Raw genomic sequence first — 11970 nt, forward strand, 5'->3', positions numbered from 1 at the left:
ACTTATAGATACATTTAATATGATGGAATATTCACAAGGCAAGTTAGTTCCTCGTATCAAGTATGCTAGAGTGGCTAAGACAAGTAGCCTTTTTTTCTTTCTCTTGACAGTAATATAAATGAAATGCAGTTTGCATATTATCAGTGGGAAAAAAAGGAAATACAAATAACTTTTTATCTGGCAAAGAATGTATTCTTACAATGTAGGGACACTGGAGATTCCTTCCAAAAATCATAATAAAAGAGTCTCCATCACTTTTCAATGACTGTCTATTCTTTGTTAGCAAATAAACAATTTTCATGTTTAATGGTTTATCCTGTTCATTAGAGTGCATGCAATACTCAGCCATGTAAAGGAGTTGATATTTTATTGGTATAATGTATAAGAATGAGCACAATACAATGATTTCATTGATGGAGCTGTGCTATTAGAAAAAAAAAAGTATGTATTTCTGAAATCAATATGAACTACAACCCAACCAAACCACAATGTTCATAAGTTATTATAAGACATCTACTGAGTAATAGTCTAGGTTCACATGCACAATAAGTATATAAAACCCTTTAGGTTTTTGTAGTGGTCCTTCAAGGAACCACACCGTTCCCTTTTAGCGAAGCCAAAGGTAAAAAGCTTACGGTTCTAAATGATATAAGAAACCTTAAATAACCTTTTTTCCCCCAACAATGCATCTGTCTAAAACATGGCCTGCTTTTCCATGTTGTGCAGCAGGAAACAATTTCTGATTCATTTCATCCATTCCACACTTGAGGAACTCCAGTCCAAGTTTTGTGTTATGCAATTTGCCAACCTGTCGTCAGATGTCAAGTCTAAGATGAATTATGAAGGCAGAACTTCATAATAATGATTTTGTTTGATGTGACAGGCCTGATAAGAATTGATTTACTTACACAACCATGGACTTTTAATTGGAGGCCCGCAGCCGTCTTTACTTCAAAGCTCGTCAGCCAGCACCCGCCCTTCTCACTCATGTGCTAACTGACAGGTCCTGAATGTGCAATCCTTTCCATTCTCTCACACTATCCATCCTGTCTTAGGTCAGGCAGCTTAAACTCTACCCTGAAATCAAGCTGCTGAACTGGAACATAGATTCAGAAAACACCTGTTGAAAGCCATTGGCTGTAACTCAGGCACTTTTTTGTGTGTAGGGTTTTTTTCATGCTCCGATGCTAAAAAAAAGTGGACAAACTTAAAGACAGACATCTCTGGGTCCAGTTTCCTAGTCTCTGTGCAGAGGTGCACTTGACACACTGTCGGCAGAACCCATATGGCACGCTATGCCGAGGTTAAAATTGTGCTTAGTGCTAACAGATGGAGAGTGTGATGACACGCCGACTGTGATGACACCCTACTATCCACTACAGCACGTTCAAGACTCCAAATGGTGGCAGAGGGGGCTGCTACGCACACGAATAAATGAGTGGGGGTTTTTTTTCTTGAGGATTGTAGAATAATGAAATGTGCCACATTGTGACGTGGCCAGAAAATAAAGGAATAAAATGAGACATTGTCATTTGATACAGTTGTGGGGAAAAAAAGAACATGATTATATGTACAATTGCAGAATTGCATTCATATATCAAAAGGACCAGAGCTGCCCCTTAAAATTCAAGAAATTGGAAAGGAATTATATGGTAATGGTGGTCATGCTCTCCAGTCCAGAAGCTTTCAACGAATGGAAATAGACAATTTGGCATTGTAGTCTATACATAGCTAACTGAAATTTGGATTATGTTGCCAAAGCAGCAAAAAAAAGTGGAATGAAGAATTAGAATAGATCTTCTGATGCTCAGTGATTATGTAAGACATTACATAAATGTCACTTTTTCTTTTTCCATGCATGAAAGGACAGGATGTTATATTAAATTTTAGATTCCCTTAATTCTCTATTGACTTCTCCATTACAGTGCTTCATTTAGTGGGATTGATAAATGACAAGCACTGAGTGAGCTTTAAGGGATTGTCAAGGTCAAGTGAGTTTTATGGATCTGCTCAGTATTAATGAGGGTTTCTAAATCAAGGACAGTTGGACTTCTATTTCCCTGTGCCTTCAAGTCACCACGATGATGGATATCTCTGCATCTGTCAACAACCACCGTGCACTGACAATACAGTGGATGAACAGCGATTTATGCCTCCTGGCTGAGGTTCTTATAACCTAGATCATGAAAGTTCACGTTGTTTAACAATTGCCATAAGAAGTCCAAATAGCCGAATATGTGACAAAAAGAAAAGATACTGCTGGGAACTATATAAAATACTGTCAAACCTTGAAACCTGGAACAGGTCCACATTTGAGCGTGACGGTTCAGTACATTCTGTGAGAGTTCACTGAGACAGAATTGGAAAGTACAGCCACATCTGGCTTTGCTTTTCCTCAAAATCACGTAAGGATCAATAGTAATAGATTGTTCCAACACTGCCACCACAGTGGAAGGCTCAGAGAGTCAAAGACATTTGTTTCATGCCCCAGGGTCCAGCAGTCGCCATCAATTTCCTTGTACCTTAACCGTTCCTACAGAACTACTATGGATCCCTCGATCACTATAATGAGAACATTGCTTCTACACCAAAGCACGACTGAGAGCTCGTATCAATCCAGATGATCGATTGGACTTCAGCGTGATTTCACCGGCTACAACAATATAGATTCATGATCCATATGGATTGTAATTTAAAAACATGGAACATATGCAATATGTAGCATAGCACATTTAGATACATAACAAAAATATTCAGAATCAATGTTTGAATCAATGTCGTTGCCGATTGCTTGGACCACACTGGAAGTTAATTGGAAAGTAATTAACTTTAAGAGAGAGATTTCACAAATCACGAAAAGTGTCCCATTTTTATGCTGGTCTTAAAATAATTATTTTTGCATTTTATCTGATGGTGTCATTTAAGAATAGATATCCATCTGATCTACTCCAAACGCAGTCATGACTGTTTAATATCTCGGACTGTAGTGTGGGGATGTGAACACGGAGTGTTTCATGTGAATTGTCTTGACGTCATGTGTGATATCCAGCAAGCACCATGCTAAACTGTCGCCCAGCATGTGTGTATTGATCCAAAGCCACATTCGCCCTCAAGACCATTGATTTGTGAGCACACTCTGAAAGTGTGTGGTGTGTTACTTTAAGCAAATCTTGTAGTCTGGAGGGTCAAATGACTGAAGATTCTATGAAATCTGTCCTTTCTTGCATTCTTAAACATTTTCAGCATCAGTAATTATTAAAAAATATTATGTATTATGTTCCAAAACTGAGCCAAAGGAAACAGACAGATAGGCGTTAGTTAGATAGTAGCTGCGTGTCAAAGTAAGACAGTGTGTCCTGAGAGAGACTGTGTTTAGTACAACATGCAGTAGTAAAGCTTGTTAAGAGACAATAAGGGCTCTATCATAAATCAGTTACGGGTTAGGAGATAAACACTTTTGATGCTAGATGAAATTTCACACAACAGAGCTCTCACATTTAGATCTTAGCCCTGATCACTGCAATAAGCTAAACAAATACATTCCCCACCCACTCATCCTTATAACTTTAATATAAGCAACACAATGCATGCCATTGTGTGTGTGTGTGTGTGTGTGTGTGTGTGTGTGTGTGTGTGTGTGTGTGTGTGTGTGTGTGTGTCTTTGCCTGCATATATGGGATTGAAAAATATGTTTTCCTTTTCTATGAATTACTGTACAACCTGCATTTATGTGTCATCACGTCTGCATTATGTTAATCTCCGGGTGTGAAAGCAAACAAGGTGACATTAAGAAGGTCTTGTTGTTTTAAATATTTAAGCATTGATGTCATTGTTGCGATGACAGATGAAGGAGTGGAGAGGAGGTTGACTGAAATCAAGAGCTGAGAGATGATAAGTCTAACACACACATGACTGGCAGTGCGGAGAGATCAAGCTTAGCCAGGTGTGGGAAGATGAAAATAAACAGGATTTCAGATGCCGGATCTCTTTGTATGTGTGTGTGTGTGTGTGTGTGTGTGTGTGTGTGTGTGTGTGTGTGTGTGTGTGTGTGTGTGTGCACGTGCATGCGTGCGTGCATGCATATGTTTTTCCCCTTTACAGAAATATCTGTGTGAAGTCCCTAACCATGGCCTAACAAAATTACACCAAACCTTATGAAATTATGCCCCTTTATTTGACTTTATAAAATGTTGTTGGTGATTGTAGCTGTCTTGGTTTGTTGAGAGGATTTGATGAAAATCCTAAGCAAATTAAATTTTTTTGGCAGGAATATGAGAAGGGTTCACATGAGTATACACTGTGTGTCTTTAATTTCCCATTTATACTGCCATTTGTTTTTTTCTTTTCTTTTTATTCCCCATTTCACGAGCACACAAATAGAACGATTTCTATGTATTATTATGGATTAGTGAAAGATTTATCACAGCCTTTTTTGAGCTAGGATAAAACACACAGTTCCTGGAACCATTTTGTTAGGCAATAATAAATAAATTAAATGAAACAAGGAAGCAAGAACAGATAGGCATTGTGTATTTATTTTCAGATGCTTGAAATATTTGAGAGAGTTAATAACAGTTCCATTTAATATGAATTGGTGATGAAGTTGTCTATAAAGGTCATACCTAATTCACACGCATACACACACACACACACACTGTGTGACTGATCTGTACAACCCGGACTCAACACACACTCGTGCTCACTTCGCACACCTATGACTTCAGTACTACAAACTGTTTACATGCCGTTTTTTGCACATCTTTCCAAAACTGCTGCTATATTGCTCTTTTGCACAGAATTTTGTTTTCATTTTGGCTACTGTTCAATTTTGTTTACTTTGTCTTGTTATAACAGGTTTACTGGCGGAGCTATTTTGTGTTTTGTGTGTTGTCTTGCACTGTCTTGTTTTGTCTTTGCACTGTTTGCACCATGTTGCACACATGCACTTTATATGGCGAGGACACTTACTAGTCCTTAGCCCTGTGTTTTCTGTTTCTGTGATTGTTGTTTAATGTAGCATCAGGGTTCTGGAGGAACGTTGTTTCATTTCACTGTGTATGGCGTCAGCTATATATGGATAAAAGCTTCCTGACTTGACTTGACTTGATCATTTTATTTCTAATCTGATGTATTGATTTTATTACTAATAATTATTTTTTTTTTATTCACTCGTCATAAAAAAAGTTTTATAATGGTTCTTAGCAATTAAGTGAGAAATACAGGTCATTTTTCATGTTGTTGTTCTGCTCCTTGCAGCACATTTTTTTGAAGACCAGCCGCTAAAGTGTCATTAAAATAAAGTGCCTCTGTGTCGGTATAATGGCCATCAGGTCCACTTATCCATCCCCAAGATTTATTGACCTTACAACTGAAGACCTGCTTGACCACCATCCACAACAGGAAACTGCAATCAGTCATTAACATGGTGACACATCTGTTGACGAGCAACTTCAAGGCGACCCATGAAACATCCCATAGCAATTCCCTATTGTTCCTACCACATCCCCTCTTAGGCCCTTTCTCTCGCCGACCATTCAACTTTCCTCCCTCCTGCTGTCTTTTTATTCTTTCTTTCTCTTTCTCTCACCCCGGTCTCCTCCTCTCTGCTTGTTTCTCAAGCTTTTCAACTCAACTGCACCGCCTTCACTCATCTGGATGACTGAATTGAAAACAAACCGGGTCGTAAATTATCCTCTTTTTTTGTTGTTTTTCTGTAACCAGTAATTAAGAATTTACTAGGGGTATGTGAAAAGAGATAAAGGAACATTTAGGAGCTGCGAAAGAAGAATGAGCGTGTTCAGAAATAATAGAATGAGCATTCCATAGATTTAGAGGATCAGCGTGTCGGCAAGAGCAGTTCATATCTGAGGTCATGACCCCACGATGAGGTCGTCCTCTGGTAACATTCCCGCTGGCAATCAATCGACGAGCATGATCAGGCTTGTGGTCTCATGGACAGAATTGTGAGATTATAAAGAGATTATAAGAAGATAATAAAGAAATAGAAGATGTCTTTCAATCTAGAGATTAGATTTAGAGTAGTACTCAACGTGCAGTTTTTGCTCATGGTGTTTTGATCCGCTGGAGAAATGAGTCTGTGGATTTCAGAGAAACTTTTTTGTCTGTTTCAGTTGCCTAGCTCAGTGTTTCTTAAAAAAAAGGGGGTTTGTGTTGTTGTTTTTTGGTCAGTGATACTATTAACAAAATGATTATATCAATGCTTTGAGCTTATTATATTAGTACTTGATTGGTTACTTTAGTTAAACAGGTTTAATCCTAAATTCTAAATCTCTCCTGGGCAATTCTGGGGGATTTTTTTTTACAGGTAAATTAATCCAAATAAATTATAATAACAATGAAACACATTGTCAAAATATGTTAAACGAATGTATACAGCTTTGCAGAAACATCTCACACTGACTCCTACTAATACCTACAAAATGCATACTGAAAATACCTACGACTATGCAGACCACTAACCATCTGTGTCTGATCTAAAGAAAAGCTGTAGAACAGTAAACACATCGGGGCGCATGCACTTCAATGCAACTTAACCCCTGACCTTTCAACCTTAGACTGTTGCACCAGCAATCTTCTTATCACTGCACTGACCTCGCCTAACCTCAGAGGGAGTCTGCAATGTCTGACAAGAGGTCAGACATCAGTGTAGTACCCAGAACACTACTGTCAAACATTATCTCGTGTTCATTAATAATTACTTAAACTTACAATCAGTGCTAAACAAACTAAATCTTATTTTTTTTTACCATTGATTGTGATAAAATTCTAGTAAAATCACATTTCTGATAAGTTCAAGCAGCATGTAATACTCTATAATCTAACCTAAAAGGAATGTGCACTGGATTATGCAGTGGGTGCTTTTGGAAAACAATGAATAATCTATGTCCCCAGAAAGTACCAGAATGAGAAATCCATAATTTCTATTTATGTTATACAGAATGGATCTACATTCCTCTCTCGAATAAGATGGGGAAAGGATTCCTGGCTTCAAAGCCTCTCCAGCTGCGACTATTTCAGGCTGCTACTAATAGCACTTGTCAGGCATCGTTTTTAAGCTCTTTAACCAATTCATTGTGTAATTAGGTTAACAAAATTAGCTCATTGCCAAATCAGTGAGGAGCAGCAATGTAATAAAGTTATTAACATTCCGGTTTTACAGATGGAACTATAGAGTCCTTCTTGTTTTATTACTGGGTTTCTTTCAGTGCACAATTGATTCCAGAGGGCACTAGCGAATTAGATTTAATTTACTTTAACAGAAATGTATGGAGCTGAATTAGGGGGCATGTTGAAGCATTGTCATCCATAATTAAACCCTGATTGTAAAGATTGGTGGAAACAAAAGATTGCCTAAAATATATGGACGTTACTGCGGAGGCACTCGGCAGAATATTAGTGCTCTGGCTATTTTTCTAAATGGGTTCTTCTGGTTCAAACTTATAGATCTATGATATAACAAATTGCTAGTGTTGGTTTTAGATTTATGGCCCAATTTAAGTGTCGGGCTTGCCGAGCTTACCCCTTTGCTGGGGATTTGTGTAGGATTTTTTTTTTCCTGAATCGTGCGCCCTCTGTCTCTCACCACACTACATCCCACTTACTTCATTACTGCTGCTTGTGTGGATCCTGAAGCAGGTAAGATTTCATTTGTCAAGCACGAGTGTGCAGAGAGTCTGATCTATAATGACATTTGAAGAGCTTTGCTGTCACTCTAGTGCCATAATGAACATGGATATGACAAAGGATCGATGGGTGGGGTCAGAGGCGATAGCTCCGCCCTGGATAGGCCGTCCCATCGTATTAGGAATGCAGTGTGTGCTGATTGGTCTGCAGCTCATGGACTTGGAAGGTCCTCCTCGCGTTTCGCTGACTTGAATTGCACAAGACGGGAGACGCGCTGGAGAACTGAGGAGTGGAGAGCAAAGCGCATCGAGCTCTATTTTTTGTTCTCTGAGTTATTGTGGATTTGTTTTCTTTCTTATAGCAGTCTGAACGATTATCGAGGCAACCATTATATTTGAGATCAAGAGCATTTTGATGTTGGATGATCTGCGACTTCGCATTGCGCACACGGAACGGAACTATGAACGGCTTTGGAGTAAACGTTCATCACCTCTGAAAGCGCACCAACAAAAAAATAATAATCCGGACATTTGTGTTTGATTGTGGATTATATCTAAAAAAAATAAAATAATAATAAGGTCCACCATGGGCGTCAAATCCAGTCTTGTTTGTACTGAATGAAGATGTGTCCTCTGTGATCGTTCCTGCGGCGCTCCTTGGCTCAGTCTCGCACCCAATGCACCACACTCTGAGTGGATCTACAGTTTCCACTTTACCCAGCCCGACCACCGACAGCCAACACTGTAACTTCACTTTCAGGAAGCTCCCTGGAATTAAGGACTCGTCCACCGCTTCGTTAAAGCCCTCGGATCCTGTCCGGCAGGCGAAGCGTCTTCCCATTAAAGTAGTGAAGATGCTGACCGCGCACTCCGGCCACTTGCTCCACCCGGAGTACCTGCAGCCCCTCACATCTGCCCCCGTCAGCATCGAGGTATTTACCATACTACATACTTCAGTCACTTTATTCTGATATAATTTATACTTATATAATTCATCATCTACATTTTTGCATTATTTATTTAATTATACGCTAATTGACATATAATTTGCTTAATCCCAGACTATAATCTTTCTACATTTACCGATTATTTTTATTATTTTAGACATTTTTTTATATAATTACATTTAGTTTTATTTATTTGATTCAGTTTGTACTTTAAATTGATATATAGAAGTTAAAAAATATGTAAATTCCTAATAATTAAAATATAATAATTACATACTATACAACATGCCATACCATAAATTAATTTTATTCCCAATTCCATTAAGTTTCGTATCAATACAGATTGAAAAATAAAATTATTAATCCGAATAGTGCATACTGCTCTAAATATGTTATACAGTTGTTTATTTTCATTCTCAATTATATTTTTAAATGCCTTTTTTCTTTTATATTTACCATGTAACATGATTTATAATACATAATACAATACATACATGGCTTTTTGTTTATCTTTTCTCATAAAATCATATTTCAGCATATTTTAGTATGTTTCAGGAGCAATAATTAAAACTTATATAGCTTAAAATTAGATTCCTTCTCTAAGCATTTAATAATGCATGTCTGTCTATATAATTTTCACTTTACTGTTATTATTGTATTGCACATTATAGTTAATTTAAGAAGAAAATTATTATTTTTGTAACACTCCTTGTTGTTCACTAAAATTATTTTTATTTTCCTTCCAGCTGGATGCTAAGAAGAGTCCACTGGCCCTCTTGGCTCAGACATGTTCTCAGATAGGCAAACCGGATCCTCCTTCCTCATCCAAACTAGCCTCTATAACATCTAGTGGACTGAGTGAGAAAGAAGGCTCTTCTCGCACTTCCTCCTCATCCCTAAAACACACAGAGCAGCGGCCTTCATCAGATGACAAATCCAGTTTCAAGCCTTACTCCAAAACTGGTCCTGACAGCCAGAGGGATGGGAGTATCAGCAGCAGCAGTAACAAGTCTGGTTTTTGTCTTCCCGTTGGTGGAGGTAGTGGTGGCAGTAGCACACCGAGCTGTCAGTCCCACCATGCACGTACTGTTTCTCCAAGTTCCAGAGTGGGCTCACCTTCACAGACTCAGGTGCACAGGCACGCTCTTTCACCCAATACCACACGTTCCAACGGACATTCACAGACTGCAAACGGGGAGGCAAAAAACACAGAAGTAGTACTCTCTGATAGCAGCAGCAACTCGAAGAAGGAGGCAGAGTCGAGTAAGAATAATCTGGACAGTCCCCAGCTGGCCAACTCCAGCCATGCCAGAGCAAGTGCCAACTCCAGTAGCTCAAGCTCTGAAGGCAGCCCTAGTAGTGAGAGCAAATCAGATCCACAACCATCTCAGCATGGAGGACTCCGTCCAGTTTCTATTTCTCCCTTTAAATCCAATCACCCTGTCTTCCCACTCCCACCATCCAGCATGGGCTACCATGGTTCTATAGTGGGAGCTTACGCTAGCTATCCTGGTCAGTTTGTTCCTGGCTTAGACCCGAACAAGTCAAGCCTTGGAGGTGCTGGTGTAGGGGTTGCAGGTAAACACCCCAGCTCAAGCCCACTGACTGGAGCATCACCACCTTCATTTATGCAGAGTTTGTGTCGGGACCCATATTGTTTAAGCTACCCAAATGCACCTCACCTGGGTGGCAACTGTGGCACATGTGTTCACGACCCCTCATCTTCACTAAAATCCGGCTTCCCGTTGGTTTACCCCCCTCATCCTTCACTGCACTCGCTCCACCAGAGCTCATTGTCTTCCAGCATTACACCATCACTCTCTCATCCACTATACACATACGGCTTCATGCTGCCCAATGAGCCTTTACCACATGCATGCAACTGGGTTTCTGCCAGTGGGCCATGCGATAAGCGATTTGCCACCTCCGATGAGCTATTAGCCCACCTTCGCACACACACCTCACTGCCAGGTGTGGATGGAAAGCTCCTGTCCACATATCCATCCTCCTCCTCTTCTTGTCACCTTCATCTGCCTCCACATAGTAGTCCAGCTTCACTTCCTGCTTCTTTCTCATTGAGGGGACCTCCAAGTTTGGGCTTGGCTCGGTATCATCCCTACAGTAAAATGCCACTGCACACAGCACCAACACTGCCCATGCACTCTTTACCAGCATCCGCACCCTATTACTCCCACTACGCCCTCTACAGCCAGAGACTGGGATCTGCCTCAGCCCTTGGCTACCAGTGAAATGGACTCAATTGCCTCAGAAATCCAGAGCCAGAACAAGCAGCGCACTTGCATGATGACTGCTAAGAAAATCCCAATTGGGATTTGACCCTGTTTTCAGTTTCCCAGTAATGGGAAAATGGAAGTGAATGGAACAGAAAATGTAGACAAAAAAGGAATCCATGGACTCCCTAATGGCTACAGTTATAGGTGTTCCAGGGTGCATGCAAGCTTGAGACTGTGTGGGACTGAAGTGCAGATGCAGTTTTCGAACAGAATTGTATTTATTTTTGAACAAGCGCTTGGCTTTTTCCAATTAATAATCCACAGCAGTTTACTTTCACAAATACCGAGTTCATCTCCTCATTTAACTCTGAATTAAACTGTTCTTCTCCTCCCATTATTTGTACACACTATGCTGCAAATCTTGAGCTTCAGATGTTTCTTTTCTTTTCATAAATCTGTTTCGTCTGACTCTGTCTGTTTATTGTGTCTGTGCAGTATGAATGTGCATGTCAAAGTCCTTCTAGCCTTTCTAAATGCTTATTTTTTATTTTTAGCAGCTTACAAATAAATGACTTTAAGAGCTTTAATATTTTTTGTAAAGTGTTGAAATTACTAGGCTGGTTAAGGTGCCGCTTCAATGAAAGAAAAATACATTGAACAATAGCGATGGCAGAGCTGTCCAACTTTGGAGTTATAATTTTGTTAAATAAATGAAATGGTTATATTTAAACTCCATGCCTTTGCCTTTCTTCATCTTTTCTTCCGTGTCCCATTAATGCTGCCTACTAATATGTAGTATTTTTGCAATTGAAACATTCTCTTTGTATTTTCACAAACAATTAGTGCCTCAATGACTATAGAATTGAAAACTAATTTTTTTTTTTCAATTTAAGGTTACACAGAACTCAAGTGAAATTGTATCAGCAACATGTTAGATTGGTAAAGCCCTATCTTTATAAGGCAGGTCTTTGAGGACCATATCAGGAAGGGTAATATTTATCAACTTACCCAAGCATTTTTTCCTTTGCTTTAAATGATCAAGTTCGGTCTCATGTCACGACACACTGATTGAGTGGTGCATTAAGAACTGGTCTAGAAACCTTGATTTAACAGCATGATAGATAATAATGTTGACACATGAAATTA

At 39.3% G+C, this 11970-nt stretch overlaps 1 protein-coding gene across 1 annotated transcript; it reads left to right on the forward strand.

The window, feature by feature from the left end:
* The first annotated feature begins 7855 nt into the window (after positions 1-7855).
* LOC310740616 (zinc finger protein 703-like) lies at positions 7856-11554 on the forward strand. Its single transcript, XM_083567494.1, has 2 exons — positions 7856-8575; positions 9337-11554. The coding sequence occupies exons 1-2, from the start codon at positions 8321-8323 to the stop codon at positions 10837-10839; spliced, it is 1758 nt and encodes a 585-aa protein (XP_083423620.1). The 5' UTR covers positions 7856-8320; the 3' UTR covers positions 10840-11554.
* The last annotated feature ends 416 nt before the right edge of the window (positions 11555-11970 follow it).

This window comes from Silurus aristotelis (genome assembly GCF_946808225.1).
Source record: "Silurus aristotelis genome assembly, chromosome: 18".
In the NCBI taxonomy this organism is placed as follows: domain Eukaryota; kingdom Metazoa; phylum Chordata; class Actinopteri; order Siluriformes; family Siluridae; genus Silurus; species Silurus aristotelis.

Bases quoted from the DNA above. Each gene is read 5' to 3' on its own strand.
- LOC310740616 (XM_083567494.1), top strand. From the start codon at position 8,321: ATGCACCACACTCTGAGTGGATCTACAGTTTCCACTTTACCCAGCCCG. The intron at 8,576-9,336 runs GTATTTACCATA...TTTTCCTTCCAG, and splicing joins CTGCCCCCGTCAGCATCGAG to CTGGATGCTAAGAAGAGTCC.